This window comes from Saccoglossus kowalevskii, chromosome 3 (assembly GCF_978046115.1).
Source record: "Saccoglossus kowalevskii chromosome 3, keSacKowa6.1, whole genome shotgun sequence".
NCBI lineage: Eukaryota > Metazoa > Hemichordata > Enteropneusta > Harrimaniidae > Saccoglossus > Saccoglossus kowalevskii.
The window spans coordinates 18,581,487-18,601,636 of record NC_140643.1 but is presented as its reverse complement, the minus strand read 5'-3'; the positions used below and the strand labels follow the sequence as shown (position 1 = coordinate 18,601,636).

At 36.2% G+C, this 20,150-nt stretch overlaps 1 protein-coding gene across 1 annotated transcript; it reads right to left on the bottom strand.

The window, feature by feature from the left end:
- Window positions 1-5,149: 5,149 nt before the first annotated feature.
- LOC102804343 (prestin-like) lies at window positions 5,150-15,786 on the bottom strand. The gene is made up of 15 exons (XM_085496847.1): window positions 15,301-15,786; window positions 13,949-14,059; window positions 13,298-13,494; window positions 12,109-12,273; window positions 11,781-11,936; window positions 10,782-10,864; window positions 10,528-10,675; window positions 10,028-10,141; window positions 9,767-9,844; window positions 9,474-9,569; window positions 7,448-7,624; window positions 7,064-7,303; window positions 6,508-6,820; window positions 6,189-6,313; window positions 5,150-5,340 (listed from the first exon to the last, which is right to left on the bottom strand). The coding sequence occupies exons 1-15, from the start codon at window positions 15,758-15,760 to the stop codon at window positions 5,257-5,259; spliced, it is 2,547 nt and encodes an 848-aa protein (XP_085352973.1). The 5' UTR covers window positions 15,761-15,786; the 3' UTR covers window positions 5,150-5,256.
- Between the last annotated feature and the right edge of the window lie 4,364 nt (window positions 15,787-20,150).

Sequence of the window (20,150 nt, the reverse complement as noted above, 5' to 3'; positions counted from 1 at the left end):
TGGGCACTTGGGAGTGAAATTTTTTGTTGTTGCTTTTTATTATTCAAACAGTCTTGGCTATAGACTGTTAAAATTTTGTAGAATTGTGAATAGTGGAACATACTCAAAAAACGATTTTAAAATATAGATAACAGGTGCAAACATTCTTCTATTTGAATGCTTAGCAAGATTTAGCAAGGCTGTACATAAATAATAAAAAAGAAACATGATGAAAAAAAGAAATGACGGGATCTCCATATTATGCACTATATTTAACTTTCAACAAAACGATAATACATTTAAATTTGGAACTGTTACAGCCATTTTTATTATGAGCATTAGCAAACTTCTTACTGAGTGAATTGTTATGCAAATTAGCAATTATATCAGCTTCTTTTTAGTGCACATCCCAGAACTTTAAAAAAAATAGCTCCTAGACGCTCTGACCTTTTGTTTTGAAATTTTCACAAATGATTGACAATGTGTTTATCTTCAAAACGCCGTCGGAGCATTGATTTTGGTTGAACAGTGTTACAACAATCGTACAGACAACTAGTCTGGGTGTTAATTTATGCATAAACTTGAAGTAGTAAAATTTGGGCTGCTGCCCTGCAAAATTGATAACTGGTAGACAGTTTTCAAGACGGCGCTTTCTTCATAGTAAACAGATGTACCCATAAACCAATTTTGACAGAAGCATGGTTTAGGAGCTATTTTTTTTAATCACTTTTGACCAAAAAAGCACATTTTTGTGCATATTTCAAACTACAGTGTCCATAAAAAAATACTAAAAAATGTTTAAAATTCATACAATAAGCTTTCCGAAAATATATAGTTTTGTGGACAAGGGAGGTCATTTTGGTTTCCTAATTAACTAATTAAGCTACCTGTCAGGTAAACTGCATCTCTACCTTAATGTTGACACAAACTTCGCGAATTCATTGGTACTGAGCTAAGATAATCGCTGGAAAAGTGCTCTCGTTCTTTGCAATATAGTCCGGGTAACCCTATGCCTCGTTGGTAACTGAAGCCAAGGCGTTGTTGAGACACCACTGTGTAGTGTGAAAGTGTTAATAACTGAACGTGTTATAACATGGAAATGGTATTTGTTGTTGATTCTGGATTTCAACCGGGCTTTGAAACGTTGTAGAGCGCCTGTTTGAAGAAGACTTATCAGTTTCCTAATTCTGGTGATATTATTATTATGTCGACTTACCCCCTGGTGGTCGTAGTACGTAGTACGCTAATGGAATGTTGTCTTCCTCGAGCAGAGTGTAAATAGTGGTGTTCGTCTTGGACATTCAATACATATATGTGTTAGATCGTATTTTCGTGACGAAATGGGCAGTGATGATAATCCCGACTTGAAGCCTTTAACTGAAACCCATCTGTTGGCACAACAGCCACCACTGGAGGTCGCCATCTTTCTTTGTTGACAGTGAGATGTAGCAATCATCACAATTCTGTTTCTCATCAGAGTCCAGGGCTAGAATGTCGCATCATAGGGTGCACGTTGAGTCTTGGTTTTTGGCAACAGTGGTCCTTGGCATACATGACAGAAAACTTATATTTCTTCTTTTTGAATATACATAGGAAAGTTTAACAAAATTTCATTGACATCGTCTCTGTAGATGGGCTCCAGAATATACCATGGTGATAGGATCTGTGCATTCTGGGTTTTAGTCTGTATAATATCTTTGAACTGTATAGAGATTACGCTATGTATAATATCGAGAGCAATACTGAGTAATCACATTGAACAGACATGCACAGTCTGGCGCAAATAATAAACATTTACCAAAGTATTATTGAAGACAAGGTTTCTGATATTTGTTAACCCAGCCTCACAGAATTGTGTGGGATTCCGAGGCACCTGTTGCAATGGGTGTACTAATTTATTTTAAACAGTCGTCCTTGGTATACAATTCCGAACGTAGAGGGCGTGCTCTTCGCAATCGGTCATTCAGTTACAAAACCGTTTTGAAGATTTGCATTGCTGAATAAGTGAACTGACACACACTATTCACCCTGGCCCTCTGGAGTACTTGCTTTGGAAAGTGTTGGGTATGTGCCACGAGAACCTCCAGAATCCTATCTCTTTCCAGGCAACCAAAATGTGGCACATACCTATACAGCTTTCCAATGAAAGTTCTTCTCTGGGTAAAACACACAACGTGAAGGAGTCCCACGACTTCTAATCGGCGCCAAAGTTCTGCGCAATACAATATACAATAAATCAGTATGTTCATATGCATACTGCTAGATGACAGAGGGCGCACTTTTTACGGAACAGAAAAGTGGTCCAGTACCCGTGCGTTGAACACACAGTCACTCCGCCTAAAATGTAGAAGTGTTCATGTTATGTCCAATGCATTCATGTTTTTTTTATTTTATCCAGAGTTATGGGAACAAAAACTACAAATTGGCGAAGTTCACTGAAGTAGACATAGATTATTTAATATTCGTTGATTGTTTTTGATGGAAGAATGGATTGTGCCTTCAAGTTGGAGCAGGTAACAGCCACTGGTGGCGCTGTATACAATCGCAACCTATCTCGGCTTGCCTACACTCATGCAGACTTACAGTGTAAAGGCGAGGAACACTTGTCAAATTTGGTCGCCAGTTTAGTATGATAGAAAGCGTATACAGTCTTCAAATTTCCACAATAGTGGGGGTCAAGACCCAATATACGTGATTCCTGCGTTTCTTAATAAATGCTTTCTATTAATAATTTCACTTTTAAATACTATTATGAGAATGTCTACGTCATATCTTCATTAAAGGCTATTTGCAGCGTGTTCATGCTTCGGTTTCATTTTCCGTACTCCACAACAAATGCGTCCCCACAGTGAGGCCAATTGCAATTTACGTTTTATGTAAGTGACGTTCAGCACCCGTCGTAACTAAGGTTTATCAATCTCATTGAGAGTGTTGAACGCTGTGTTTGTATTCAAAGCCCACACATAAGCGACGCTACCAGATTTATACACAAGCTAACAAGCCACTCCAACACAGCTACTGCTGAGATTGCAAGGGATTTGTACACACTCCTATCATGTCAATTACAATTCTGGTTCCCCAATAACCCTGGAGGAAGGAGACAATGTAGATGTTTGTGGAGGGAGTTATGAAAAAAATGATGGTGATGCCATACTTCGCTACAGAGGGGAACCATTGAACATTAAGTTCAAAGGATCCTCTTACTAAGTAGAAGTGTATATATATATCCCAACATGTGTCATTGTCAACAACACTGGGAAAATGGCCCACAAATTACAGTGGGTATGTGGCATTACCCTTCCTAGATCGACGAACACTTAGTGTCAACTATACCACTGTGGAATATGAATGACCTAAAGCATGCACACTGCGTACACAATATGTTAATAACTTCAATGAGGTTCTGACATAATCACAACTCATGAATATTATTTTAAAGTGAAATTATTAATAGAAAGCATTTATAATGAAACGCAAGCGCATATTTTCGGCCTTGACCTTCACCCTGTCCATTGCCGCGGTTATTTGATGACTGTTTCCTTTTTCTACCACACTAAACTGGTTACATGCGTTAAAAAGTGCTTCTGCGTCTTTTGCTATAAGTCTAACTTTGCGAGCCACTGAACATTTCGAAAATGTACAGCGCCCTCAGTGGCTTTTCTAGTCCCATGCATCAAGTGCTAAGAACAATTTCGATAGAGTTCGTCGGGGAAGGGTGGCATTGATTGAGTGGCGTAAGTCTCACTTTCATCACAGAAAATAATAATATTTTTAATTAATAATGTTTTATCTTTATTCTCTCTTTAACAATTGAATTATATATTATAATTCAAATATCAAATTCATGTACTCCATGCTTTGATTGGAAAGGTAAAAAACTAATAATTGTTGCCTCCCTTCATAAATAATAAACTTATCAAGTATTCCGCCTGTTTTTGACCAAAAATATAACATTATCCTCAAAACGAACCGAACTGTATGTACGTGTCTCGAGAAATCTACATCAAATATAAATACAAATCACCTACATATTCTAGTAAAAATTATCAAGAGAAAAAAAAAACTAAATAAACTAGTTATATTTACAGTATTTCTCAGTATCTCGATTCGACAGCGATCATGTGACTTCTGAACATCCGGGTCCTGAGTTCTACAATGCGAAATGCTCTTTTTTTTACTAGAGAGTTATTGCCTTGTAAAGTAACCAAAAAAGACAGCAATCAGTACATAGGAATAGCATACAGTCAGGTACCATGCGAACTTTTGCCTTGTATTGCTTCAAGTTCATTGAAAATCTCATTAAAATTCAAAATGGCGGTCTGATTGTGAACTGGCTTATTGCAGGGAAGGTAATATTTGATGTTGTTATGTCTGTCTTGTGACTGTGGATTTGGTTCAGGTGGTGAAATATGGCCCGATTTACATTTTTTAACAAATGTCCTCTAGTACAAGAAAAAAAAAGTTGCACGCTTTTATAATAGTCGAGATACTGGAAATTACTGAATCTTATCGATGAACGGATTTTTTAATATTGGAGATTAAACATGTATGTTTTATGTAGTACCCATAAAGTCACATTATACTTTCCTACATATTCACTTTCTAATGTCATTGTTTTCTCAAAAATAATACAAAAAAAAAATATTGAAGTTACTAGTATTGCCGTTTCTCCCCTTAAAGCCCCTGACATACTCTGCAATATGAAAACGACACCAAACTATTTTTGCCACAAAAAAATGAAGAAAAAAGGAAAGCAATGTAATATCTTTAAAATTGTGATTGTTGAAAGGTTAAACGTATAAATTATTACTAGACACGGTATTCAGCGAGTCAGATGCATCTATCCAAATCACGCTCAGTTCTCGTTGGGTCAGCAACCAATCAGACCTCATGTTACAGACCGCTCTTCAATAAAGCGCTTTGTAATTGGTTGACAGAAGGAGCTGCCTGAATGCGATTTGAAATAACTATACATCGGCGACTAGAATAGACCTCATAGGCAAATAGTCGCCGAGATCTCGTTAAGAGAGAGAGAGTGTCATACGACTCTTGTTCCCCTCAATTTGTGTGCCAAAATCAATATTTTCAGTTTTCAATACACACAATTTCCGTATCAAGCAATATTATTAAACAATCACAGAAATATTAGAAATCGTGTAAATAAGAAGAATTAGCATAATAATAATTTATTTCACATTTTGTCTTGAAAACTAAACACACAGTTCGGACACATGATCGGACATCCCTCGGAAATAGGTCTAAATCGAGAATCCATCTCTATAGTCTCGTAATCTGAATACCATCCTCTGTGATAATTGTCTCTTCCGGTGGCATGCCATCATTCCTTGGCGAGATCCTGTTCTGGTGGGAAAAAGGGAAAAATAAACAATTGTTTTTTGTTGAGACGCATGTGATGACATCATGTAACATTCTTAGTTGCAATAGACATAAGTATATCGTGTATATTTCTGTATGAACACTATGAAACTAAAATGTCCGCCAATCAGCTTTATTGGGTCACATATGTGTATACGGTGTATCAGGTTAACTGCAATGACAATATGATTTACACGCTGTTTTGATTATCAAATAATGAAGGGGTTCTCCTCTGTGTAAAATAATTCTTAATCCCACAGACTGTGGCTAATTTTGGTCTGTTTAGGTGGTTTTGATGACCAACAATCAAAATGCGTGTATTGATATATTGATGGCTTCACCAGCAGTAACCTTCGCTCACGCACCCACCCACCCAACCACTAATAAGGTACAGTCAATTGAGCTGTTAATAAAAAAACGTTGTTCAAAGAAGATTATTGTCGAGGACAGGGAAATAATTTCCTGGGGGTTGGGGAAATTTAGAGTGTTTTTTTTTTTTTTTTTTTTTTTTTTGAGAAAAGGGGGAAATGTAGAACTTTGATGAGGGCTTATTATTTTCCTGGATTTTATTTTAAAAACAGGCGTTGTAAGTTTAAGTACACAGTTTCGAACTTGTGGCGTGAATATGCTATGTGGAACCTATTGGAGACTGGTCATAGGGCAAAGCTGTTAGAAAATACAGCATTAATTGGGAAAATGGATTTCTGCATCTATAATAAGAGAACACTATACAAATATCTGGGCGAAGAGACAAATTCAATCAATCATTCAATCAATCAATCAATCAAATAAATCAATCAATCAATATCTCAGTCATGGTATTCTTACTATACCTCAAGTTCTTTACGTCTAGTTACACTGACGACAGCATCGTGGACAGTAACGAACAGAGTGTCATGTTCCTCACATCCAGCGCTCTCGTAAAAATCACATCTAGAAAGGAAATCACGAACACGCTCTGGAACAAAAGGATAAATATGTGTGATATCGTTATATGGTTGATTGGTTGATTGATTAGTTGTGCACAATAAAACTTTGTGACATCCACGAAAAAATATTGTATGTTAAATCGACATTTCGTTGCTGAAAAAAATCTTCTAGGTAAATTAGGGGGAGGGCAGGAAACGCAGAACAACTTAAATCAAAACATACTTTTACAGTGAGCAAAGCATAGTTTGACTCCAACTTTGTGATATTGCCTGTACAGCTGCTGCAATCCACTCAGCCCGGTCGAATCGATGAAATTAAGGGGCGCAAAGTCGAAAACAATTGTGTGGATTTGGTTTTCGGGTAAAATCTCTACTCCGCCATTGTCACTATCATCGTCGCTATTTTCGTACTCAGGTATATATGCACCGGGCTCCTTGTCGATTTCTTTACCACTTTCCCATTTATCGCTCTTGACGCTACCAGCCGAGATAGAAGAACTCTTAGAATTTCCTCGTCTATGTCTCAGGTTATTGTTCTGTAGATCGAAGTTATATATTAAACTTGAATTTGTTTCGAGGAATTTGAAATTATTGAAACTTTTCAACAAATGATCAACTGTATTGACTTTAACAAATGATCAACTGTATTGGTGTGGGATATTTTAATTTCAAACGCAGTGACTGCGTCACGGAATTGTGAGTTCGGATGTTACAAATACTCGTTAGTTGCGAAGATATAATGATATAGTGAAAGCGTTCAGTGCGTAACTTACACATACCTGTGTTGATGTATCTCCTAATTCTTCTCCTATATTTTCAAGATCTCCATTTTTTTTCATTTGTTTTCTTCTTTTTCTCTCTTCCGCTTCTTCGATTGCCTGCTGCCGAGCTCTGGCCTGTAGTATCTTTCTTGGGTTGATCTTTGTTAGTTTAAACACTCTTGCCTTGAAATGAGCTGTATTCGCAAAGTACAGTGATGATTGCATGCAAAATATCTTGATACCCGGAATCTCATTGGCCTGTAATATATAAATCAATTATTTCAATTAAATAACTAATTAATTATGCAAAGATATGTTAGAAGGTGATACAAAAACAGATATATGCGATAGGTGTAATACAGGTAATCTTGATAGATTAGAATTAGTTATGTATGTACTTACATCTTCATACCACATTATGTCTTTGTATATATCTGTGTTTGGTATGTTTCCTAGTAAGGTACAATAGGGTTCTTGTGTTCTCCACACGTGCATGAATATAGCATATCCCACGCCCATCAAAAGTCCAACGTCGACGTCAAACACAATAACACAAACACACGTCACCCACCATACATGCTGAAATGGACATATATTTATGTACCAAATAAGTCACATAGTCCAGAAATACATTTGGAATTACAGGGCTTAAAGCAAAGATATTTAGGCTTTTTAAAATCCTCTATTCGCATTAATATGACTCCGGGGTGCATTTCTTCTTGTGATATGAGACTTTTAACCAATTATTATGCAGCTAACCTATAAAAATGGAGGGGGGTATTTTTGTTTTGTTTTAAGCTGCACTAAATACAAAATAATCTTCTCAGTAACAAAATTGGTAAAGCAATAATTAGTAATACTAAAAGTTGTAACAGTAACAATTATTAATAGCTAATATTGGAAAGGTGGAACTTGTATGTTACGTATGCCATTGAAAGGACAATGAGAAAATAGTTGTTAACAAATCAAACAGGAACATTTTTTATATGTTTAAAAGAATGAACAACTTGTACATTTTTTTTCAGCATTGCGACAATCTGTTCATTAAATAACGAATAACATCACTCCATGATCACATTTATGTATTTACCTCAAACGTTTTATTAAAATGTGATAATTATGTGGTTTATTTGTCAAATATTCACATAAGCAGGCAGATCTAATCTGCATTGTATGTGTCCAAACTTTATGCATATTATACAAACAAAAAAGTCAAATTATGCTGTCGTTCACACTGAAGTGGTGTATCCGGCCGTTATGGGACACAGTGATTGGTCGAACATTCACTTGGCCGACTTTTCAGGCATGCATTGCATTCAAGTAAACTCCGTTGGTGAGGTTAAGTGATGCGCAAATGTAACAGAAGATAAAAAGAAGGAAGAGACCTTTGACATAGTCACCCCCCATAAATATATCTATTATTCGGTAATGTATTAAGATGTTTTATTAAACCTGACCAGATTAGATTAGATTAGATAATTGGTATATGTTCATTGCACGTTTGATGATAATCTATGCGTAATATTTGATTTCAAAACAGATACCTGCGTTTATTGACCTCTCTCTCTGCGTCATATTTTTACAATGTGAATCTATCAGCGTAGAGTAATCGATCATAGTGTTTTTGTGATAATTATCAGACAAAACGTCAGCGCATGGACGACTTTTAGATTGATGTTTTAATAGTTTAGTCTGCCGTGTAAAACATGGCGATAGAACAAAAAAATCAACCACCGCAGCTCGCTTTTTAACAATTTCTCAGATTCACACTACAATCAGAATTTGTACCACAGCGTTGTGTATCATTGATTGTCACATATTAATTGCCATAGTAAACAAGCATTGAATTTGTGAGTGGAATTTTAGCAAAACCAAATGTTTTGGAATAGCAGGCTGATAAAAATATACCCTTTACATTTTTAAAAATTAAATTGTGGTTATTTTGGATTGTTAACATTGCTGTCACTGGGAGCATATATTGGTTATTGCTGTGTTAGACTCTTACGTTAATATCTGAGTCGCTGCATCACAGGATTCTTACTTGATCAGTCGTTCCTGAAAATCGCGCCCTCTAGGAATGGGATGCTTCTGTGACGACATACCGGTATGGCGTATGTGGGTGAAGGGAACGTCGTTCAATTCGGCCGTTGTGTTTGGTTGTGTAGTTGCATTTAAAAAATAGTAAAATTTTTCAAAAACATTATTTCTATTGATGATCGACTACAGATCAAAACGATATCGACGATATGAACGGCCACCGCGCCAATCATTTACGTTCAATCCGTCATTGGAAATGCTTCGTCACTAGGGGGCGCGATTTATATGAAAGGCATATTGTGTGTATAACCATTAGATCTCTCTTTACGTAATTACTGAGTATTTGTCTTCTCGAGAAAAATATGAAAAATGTCATTAGTTGAATACTTACAAAATCCAGCACATCGTATCTGTAGAGTCTGGGAAGATCGAGAAGTTGTCGGAATATTCCTCTCAACGCAACAACGATGATGCCGGCAAGTACGGCCTGAAATAGACAAGTAGTTGATCAACATTCAAGCCAATAATTGTATACAAGGGGAAACTGACATGTACTCAACTACGCATGCGTGACAACTATAAACACATTGATCAATGTATAGTTGTATGCATTGTGACGTAAATGTTGTGTCATGCAGCGTCACTATAATTAACAGGAACAGTTGGATATAATTTTGACTTTACCTCTGGGAGTGTCTCGAATAACGGTCCGATCCATAGCAACACTACCAACATCAACGCACTATTCACCAAGCCAGCAATCTAAAGTAAAAGTCCCGGATGTAAGTTTCGTTTTACCAGTGATTATTCAACTAAACCTACTACTCTACCTACTCTAGTACAAATTCTCAACAAAATTATAATACAAATTAAATAAAAATGACGCCATTTGTGTACCAGATAATCTTGCATACTAAATATTAAAAAGATTCCTCATATACGTACTTGTGATGTAGCTCCAGAGCCTTCCTGGACCATACTACGCGCCACAGAGGCACTAGCAGGGTAACAGGAGAAAAAACAGCAGATAAAATTGGTCGAGCCGAAAGCTATCAATTCCTATATAAACAATACAAAACACAAGAAAGGGAAATATGATATATAAGATATACATACACTTTACATGGCTTAGGTACAATAACAGTAGCAGTAGATTCGGAAACACAAAAGCTACTTGTATGTAAATTGACTAATTATACAAGCATGGTAGAAGCTATTATTTCATTCATGTTGGTAATTGACAACCAATGTATATGTATCTATTGAGTGTGCATTTATCTATGCTAGGCTTATCGAAACATTAATATAAGTCACGTGGTCACACGCAGCGGAAATACGCCATACTAAGTAGGGGAGAATATTAGGGCATTATCTAGCCGTTGAAGGTTTGGTTATAATGAATGCATCTCATTTAAAACTGAATCCTGATCGATATTTGTCCATACCTGGTTTGCATCTATCTTATAGCTATTCTTCTGAGAAAACAGTGACGCCAAGGCGATACCAATGGCGTAGGCTACAATGGCGATCGGGACGGCAGCACCAATCAGGTCAGTTAGGTATGTAGTGTCTGGAAGCTTCGGAGCGGGTATTCTGAGAAATTAAAGAAAAACCATACTTCAACCGTGTAAACAACTATAATTGCATGTTATTTGGTGATTATAGTGTCATTACTGGGGAGGGGGAGCATTCGACTTACCCGGCTGGAATTTCTCCAACGATATCAACATCGTAATTGCCTTCCAAGTCTAACAACCAACTAAATAGTGTACCAAGTATAACCTAAAAGAAATGAAAAATATATACTATGATACATGTATCACGGTTGATAAATAATTGCAATATATTAGCCCCTCCTGTTTACAGAATAGATGTCACCAGAACACTCGTGCATCTATTTTAGTTCCGTGCATTGTTGAATTTGTTAAATATTGTCTTGAAATTAGAACGCCATGACAGCAAAATATATTAGTTAATGTCATTTTCAAATTTATCGGAATGGAAAGCTATTAAACTAAGTGAAATCTACACAAAACCCAAAATAGATGTACACATGTTCCATGCCTCCATCTAAAGAACCACTGATATATCCTGTAGTCATAGTAACCTAAGAGAGCGACGAGATACGTATCAGTATTGCAATTGCAATGTTATCTTTCAATGTGTCTTCTATTAGTACTGCGTGATAGCTTCGTAATTATGATTTTCAAAATGAAAGAAAAAATTAAAAATCCCCCTTATGAGGAACGGTAATGTGTAATATTTCGAACAGTTCTACACATTATTTTTTCTGACAATAGTGGTAACAGTCCCACAAAACCATAGTTACTGATTGATCATTTAGGAGGGGTCAAATTGGTGACGATATATATGTTAAGACTACATTTCACAATAACAAAAATTAGGCATGGTCGAATGTATCCGATTGGCGGGGAGTATCATATTGGCCGAGAGGTTCCGATTAGCCGAGAGTTTTCGAATAGCCGAGAGTTTCCGATTGGCTGATAGTTCTTTTTTGACCGAGAGTTCCCTAATGGACGAGAGTTTCCGAAGAGCCGAGACTATCCGATTGGCGGAGAGTATCCAATTGGCAGAGAGTTCCCGATCGCTCGAGAATGTCTGATTGGCCCAGAGTTACCTAATTCCACTGCTACAAGGAATTCAAATCAAAAGCTAAATAAATTAATAAAGTACTTACCACAACCAATTCTGGTGCCAACGGAACACCGTGAAGCTGCTTCTTAAATTTGATTTCTAGTTCTTTAATAAGTATTAAAGTCAGAATAGTACTGAGTGAAAGCAATATAGTCACATAGTTCCATTCATCAATATTTTGGAATACATCTCGATATATCTGAAAAGGTTAATAATACAATAATTAATAAATAATGTAATACGTCATTAGTTTTTTTTTTTATATTTATTTATTTTTTAGTTATTTAGTTTGGTATTTCCTGTGCCGCGTAATAATACATCGCCATATTTCATTAGTAAGTATGACGAGTGTTGAAATACACTATACTCACGTAAAATAGCCCAAATGTACCAGAGTAACTACCAACACTAACACCGAGTAGATCGTCTACTTGACTGGTAAACACGTGGAACCCAGAACCCGTAGTATACCCTCTAATGAATGGGTCAGATAGGTATATAGTAACCCAGCCAAGACGGAGTATACCCAGTATTAACTGAAATGAAATACATAGAAATGATCGCAATAAGCATCTGTGGTATATTCCCTAATAGACTGAACAGATTGTATAGTCATGTTAGCGAGTCTTATATAAATGGGGTTTACTTAAATTTAAATACTGAAATAAATTGCTCATTAATTATAAAATGTACAACTAGTATTAGTCAGTCAGTTTCCTTTCGATGGATGTACGCCGCGCCGTTCAAGAATTCTGATATCAATTAAGTAAAGTATATTCAGAATAATATTTGGCTTATTGACTTTTTATTAACCAAGTCATGCTTCTGATAGAGACACCAGTCAGACTGGAAGTGTATTTAAATTTCGAGTCCATACAAAAACGCGACAAGTAAAGTCGTTTATCAAAAGTTCTTTATTGTGTGGAGATGTGCTGCCACGTGGTACGAAACGATCCGATGCGATATGTCAGCAAATAACACCGAATAAACGGCAAGGTAAAGACTATGTCTAATTATAGTAAATACGTACTGCGTGCGTGACTCGAACCGGCGCTCGCGTACGGCACCTAATCGCCTAGCTTCACGCCACTAATCGCCTAGCTTCACGCCACTACACGTCTTCCCCTTGTTTAGGTACAAGTTGTTAATCGCAACTCACAGTCGTGGTATTCCACTGAATAACACGAGTAGCCATGTTGTTTACTTATGGTCGGCTTCTAGTAAATGTTACACAGTGGAATACCACGACTGTGAGTTGCGATTAACAACTTGTACCTAAACAATTGATACACAAAACCACCTTGACTTAATGTTTTAGCTTGGGCAAAATTCACTTTCACTCAGCTCTAAAATTCTAAATTTGATACTTAGCAAATAGCTAAGTTACTAAGTGTGCGTAACACTAATCAACGAACCAAATTCATGAACTGCGAAGATTACTAATACTAACCTACATAGACTAAAAAGTGTGAAGTTTTAGAAATAACACACGACCAATGAGCCACGTGACATACGACTGATATAAATGCCGTTATCACAAAGGCACTGGGCAATACTAACCTGTATAATACCAACTAGAAGTGCCAGTATAATAGCAGCGTCTACTAATTCCTGTTCTCTGTCCCATTCCGGCATACTAGTAGCTGTTGTATTCGTATTGTTGAAAAAACCAGTCGGCGGTGGTTGGTCGACGGGATATAGCGGTACCACACTTTCTATAGCCGCACTCACCATTATACTTATTACAGAATACGTACCTTGAAAGGGTAGTTAAATTAAAAATATGATTACATGCCATTATTTCCCATCACCGTGGTCCCACTAACAACGTTTGAAATAACTTAAAGACACATACTATTAGTTCATTCACTTTTCCACTAAGTTACGCCCTCTAGCGAAAACAAGTTTATGTGCCGTCAATGGATAAATACCTTTCACTGCGACATTATTGTATGTATATCCGATAGTCGCTCGTCAATAAAAACATTGTCCTGAGGAGAGTTTATATTATATTCTAAACGACGATTTACTCAAATTACATCTACATAAAAACGTTGCTTTTCTCTACCTAGGTCCCGGCGCTAGAGGGCGTCATTGGTAGTTTTGCGAATTAATATACACAAGGTATCGCTGGTGCTACAGCAGAAGAACATGTTTATAAACGATACAGGTTACATCAAGTCAACGCTGAACAGCTTGACCTAGACTTACCTACGGCCAACTCTCTACATGTACCAGTGACAGCATACACGATGGGTGCAAAGAAACCCAGATACAGACCATATACCGGGGGCACTGATGCCAACATAGCATATGCCATACCTAAATAGACGTATATACGTATTAATAAGTACCAGTACTCATATATTCTGCTATTTAAAGTTCTAACTTTCCAAATTAATAATGCCACTGGGGTGAGGTCTTGTAGAATTTCATGAGACTCTGGACTCCGTTGTCCGTCAGCTTCAATGTACATTTCGACAAACAATTTTGGCCTGCCTGACTTGCTATTCTACTCCCCGTCGTTTTGGTTGTCATTGCCACAGAAGCCGTAATGATGATCCTGTGGCACACTCATCCAGGGTAGAAGGTCGTTACTTTTCGGTGTTCAGCCTAAGAAGGGATTTGAATCTGGGTCTACCTATCATGAGTTCGATGCAACAACAACCATGCTTCAAGTGACCTCTTCGGTTGTTTTTTTCTTGGGGGAGATTTGCTAACAACGAAAAATTGTTTACAAATGCTATTCTGTACTCAATTCAAATGATTAAAATGGCATTATGCAAGTTTTATTTGCACGGCGGGAATAAACAGCAATTCTGAAATATACATGAATAATATAAGCTGTGGTTGTACTTATCACACGTAAATACCCCTAAATAAAAATATACCAAATAGGACAATCCATATGTCACCCCAGGGGTCAGTCTTTCTATCAGCTTCTATTTGCAAAAATTGTACCTTTGCTCTACAAAGTAGATTACACAAGATTACTGGCTTAGCTATAAATGTTTCGTACAAAAAAGAAATTCCACAGTTGGTAGCATATATGACACGTTGATGTCACGTGATAATAAAGCCTAATTAAATAAACTTAGTGTCAAATATATGTAACTTTGGTCAAATGAAAACTATAGTTCAGTGTATTCTCCTTGATGGTTTTATTTTAATTGAAATATGATTATATTGAAGCATGTACATAGCTCCTTTGTCGATTACCACGCGTGTGTTACCAAGCAGACCTGGCTGGAAACGTACATGGGAACGCATAGCTACATTGTCAACGAAATAATTCGCACACATGCATAGTAATGTACATTTTTGGAGTCCTCTAAATCGACCCAAAAGCTTAAGAATTGTTTTCCCAGGCCAAATGTTGCAATTTTGAAATTTCGTCATGATAGATTTAAAATTACGTTAGATTTGGATTAACGTGCCATGTCTTAATCTGTTGTTAGATTTAATAACAAAAAATGGTGTTGGGATTTTTGTGTATGAAATTTCCACATGCTTTGGTATGTTGTATTCCTTTCGACAATCAAATATTCGGTGCTTGCCCTTACCTTGGGGTATATTCATAACGCAGACCGTTAAACCAGATATGACATCCGACAACAGTTGGTTTCTCACGACATAATGAGGCAACCACCCTGCTATCGGTATCGTAGCCACCACGCATCCTCTGCAGCACTTGGGACCGCAATTACACTTCTGTACCTTCTTTTTAATTCTTTGGCCGTACGGAACGTACTCAAACTCGTTTGCCTTGTATTCACTATGGAATATTTGCTCGCTGTACAGAGGTCGGTTTATTTGGTAACTCCGGAGCTGCCCAGTCTGATCCTCATTTCCTTGACCAGTGACGACCTGTATGCCGTCGTAGTCATTGTCTTTTCCAATTATGCTCCCATTTTTTGTTACGTTATCGTTGTTTTCGTAAAAGCCGTTTTGCACCGATTGGTTCTCTCTATTAGCCAGCTCGTCGCCAGTTACCAAGTATTCTAACGATGCCGAAGAAGCCATTTCTGGCCAGGAATTTGTGGTCGGAACACAATCTGTAGATAAAATATTGAATTATAGTATTGCAGAATAGATCATTCGTTTACATTACACAACTAACACATGCAACACTCACACATAGGTCAGGAGAGACTGGAGTTATGCAAACAGACAACATTTCATTTTTCTTGTTTTTTGTGTGTGTTTCTCATGATCTGATCAGTCATAAATCGGTTTGCTAGTCCAGAATACAAAAACCAAATTATTACAAAATGTTGTTGTTGTAATTGTAATTGTAGAGGTAGTTGTTTTGGACGGTTTATGACTGCCATAGCGTACTTGTCCGAACTCTGGTACGGTACGGCTAGATGCCCTCACGTCGTCACGATAGGGAAAAATATGTTTATAAGAGTACAGTGTGGTTACGTATTGTTCTCTTCGTACCCAGCTGAGGTTAGAAGATAACAGGAGGTATTATTTAACTAATCTGAACCCAGCACGAATCACCTAAAAGATAAACTAATCAGTGTCATAAAGCATGTTTGGAAGTATTCGTTATTGTACCACAGAAAAAAACTAATTTGAAAATTTATTTGGAATCTTGTCGTTTTCGCAAATTGCGTAATACGGCGTGGCTTATTTGTCTTTCTCGTGAAGTGATTTTGCATGACGTCGATCGGAAGATTTTTGTTAAAATGGCAAGAAATCTAGACGAGTCCAGGCTCAGTAGCAAACGCTAAATTCCACTATGGCGTTGGACACGAACAAGATTTTGAAGAAGGCGAAACAAATCTTCAGAATGTTTCTGTGAAATTACTTACTACAATGTATCTTTGATGAAAAGTTTAGAAATATTGTACTTACTGAAATTGGACGTTTGTTTTGGGTCCTAATATGTCTGCTTCATCTCTGACGCAGCGCACAGTACGGCTACCACCTAGTAAGGACCTCGGTGCATTCCGTCCCCGGGCATATGATGTATTATCTCAGGCACTTACTGAATATATAATGTTTAACTTCCACTACTTCTATATGCATGATTCTGTTAATCGCGTTCACGACATCCAGTGCGCCATCTAGCGTTACTACTGATACAGTGCGGTAGAAACTAACCAGAACTTGACGAACCTGGGAACCACGGGTGAAAGGAAACCATCAGTCTAACCCTTAAACAATAACAATAACAACGCCTTTTATTTCTATAGCGCTAAATGTGACATACAAATTGAAATTACAAGCAGAAAGATATAGCTATAGAAAAGGGGCAACAAGAAGCATTGCCACCTGTATACATTGTGACTATAGGGGATGTGATGATTTTGGTATGGCAAGGTCCTGGTAAATAATATACAATGAAATAAAAGTGAAATAATTGACAAAATAAATTAAACATTAAATAGCTACTAAGTTACTGCAGTTATTGGATATTGTATTTATCTAACAGACTCTTTACATAGAAGTGTTTCAACATTTTTTTACTATGGCAATATTTAATATCATTTTTGATATAATTCCAAAGATTGACTCCATAACATGACATACACGTTGACTTGAGATGAGAGTAGATCTTCTATATTTTATACAGAAATCTAAATGTTGTCTTGTACTATGGCTGTGTACTTCATGGGTATTTGTAAAGTACTTCAAGATTTTTTTCTGGGACTTTTTTTAATGATAAATAATATACATTACAAGCATGGTTCTTAATTCAATTAGGTCATATATATTTAACACATTTAGTTTATAAAATAATGGTTTTGTATGGCTAAATTATCCCTCTTTTGTAACAATTCTTATAGCTTTCTTTTGGAGTAAAAATAAACAAATTTAGAGTAGTTTATTATCATATTATTTGTCGCCTCTATGTGCATGACTATGTTACTCGCTTTAAACTAAATTCAGCGCGCCATCTAGCGTTTTAGATAGAAGAAGACCATGGATAGTTGTACATGGGAGCCGCGAGTTACGGAAAGCCCCAGCCGTGTAATTAATCCAATCTTTTCAATGTGACAGCACTATTTAGAATACAGAAGTGAGTGTTTTTTTGCTACATTCGTTGAAATCATTATCACGTGAACACTCTGTCAAATTTATTATACTGTCTATTTATTTATTTATTTATTTATTTATTTATTTATTTATTTATTTATTTATTTATTTATTTATTTATTTACTTATTTATTTATTTATTTATTTACTTATTTATTTATTTATTTATTCGGCGTATATTATTGAGACGTGTACCATACGTTATTTGTTCAATAATATACTAGTAACAGGAAAAAATTTGAAGAAAATTGTCAATTCTTTTCCCCCAACAAATTCCTGTGAAAAGCATACACTGAACAAATGGAATGAAGCGGGACTTCATTTATTTCAAATAATTCATTTCATTCATTTTAAATAATTTATAACTGTGCAATGTAGTATAATTAGTTTTATTTGTTTTGTTAGATGTGTCTATTGTGATTGATGATCTCCTACACATTCAATTCAAGTGGGCTGCAATAATTGTGTGTAGCTGCCATGTAAGCTTGAATGATTTTGTGATAATGCAGCGTGTTGGGTCATATTTTTCAGTATTCGTTTTGTAAAATTTGACTACACTTTGCCCTCCTTTAAATCTACCAAACCCTTACAGGGGAGGGAAATAACCTGATATTAGCGGCACATCAATTTATATGTAAAATGTTAAGTCAAGAGACTATCTACATTTGGGAATTTAACCTTGACTTAATCTTTAAATCAATGCTCTGCAAGGGAGATAAAAACTATTGGATCTCGGACAATTATTAGAAATTGGAGGAATTCCATCTAAGATAAAAGTCAGCCCATACAACCAGTTATTAATTAATGTTCCCGTGTAAAGTATTCACCTCCCGTGGAGAGGAAAGGGTTGTCATGGTTTTGATGTTTGGTTCCAATGTTCTGTAGCAGGTTGAACAATTTCAAGGTCACTTGGAGCTAGAATTTTGCAAAAATTTCATTTTTTTCTTCAGGTGCCAGTGATTAAAAGTAATTGTATTGTCAAAAGACCTTTAAATTTCTACGAGTCATGAAACGTATCTCACATAATGTAGATCATATAAAGTTGATTTCACCGGGAATGCCGCCGTTTTTATCCCCGACTAGCTCTTGAATCCTACTGTGAGCTTCAAGAGAGCTCGCGATAACTCCGTGACGTCTAATTGTACTTATTTTGTCTTACGGTTCATTGTCGCTTCAGTTAATTCTATACCCACTCCGAATTTATAGATTTTTGAAGCAATAAATCCGTTATATGTGACAGATGCTTTGTACAGCGTCGTCATCAACTGATTTGAGTCGTCATACTACATTCAGTGAATGTGATGTTAAAATGTGTTATCTGTTCTAGCGTATGATCGACAAATGGTCAATTGTTGCCATGACGTTTATGACGATATAAGATGCGTATACAATACATGGTAAGTGCAGTTCACGGGGATAACAAATAAAACACTTCTTACTATCAGGCAGGTTATTGAAAATCTTATAACACATTTTACTGAAATTAAAACAAAACACTTGTAATAAAGAAAACAATTGTAATATTTATATATTTATTACATTACTGCAAAATCATTACTATTATATATAATAAAAGAATAACTTTTAATAATTGTGATGGATTAATTATCCTGTATATGATCAGTAATATATATGATAAATCCATGCGATTTAAATAATTCCTAGGCAAGCCATATAAATCTACTAAACCGATTAACGCCTGCGTACATTATACATTAGACAGATTGCTGCTCCGTCTAAATTATGGAGACACAGTATTTATTATTATTACTGAATGTTCACATAGACACAAATGTTACATTTACAAATTCTAAACATTCAATTATTATTACGGAATATTGTCAATAAAAACTAAAATGAAAAATAATATTTTTTATCGTAGACAACTACTAGTATAATGTCGGGTATAATTACGATGCAGGATATATCGACAACAAAACAACAAACAAATGTCACATGGTAGTGAAAAAGCAGAAATGCTCCTTAAATATATAATAAACACTCCTAAACTGTTGTCATACATACAATAAAAACGAGCAAAATAACGTGATTGAAGGGGCACATCATGATTAAAGCGAGAGGGTCGTCATCTGCGCACGCGCGGGAATTGAGTCCCAAGCGACGATAACAACACATGCTCAAAAACACAAAGGCCCATGGGTAGGCGCTTGTTTGTAAACAATGACACGCTAAGACTATCTGACGCATGCGCAGGTGATGACTCCCCCGTTTTAATGGCAACATCTGTAAAATTAATCACGATGTTAACTAATGAAAAGATTATACGAAAACATTTTTTTTAAAGAATATTGACAATATATTGAAATTTAGTATTCGGAAATCACGTGGATATATAGCACATTTC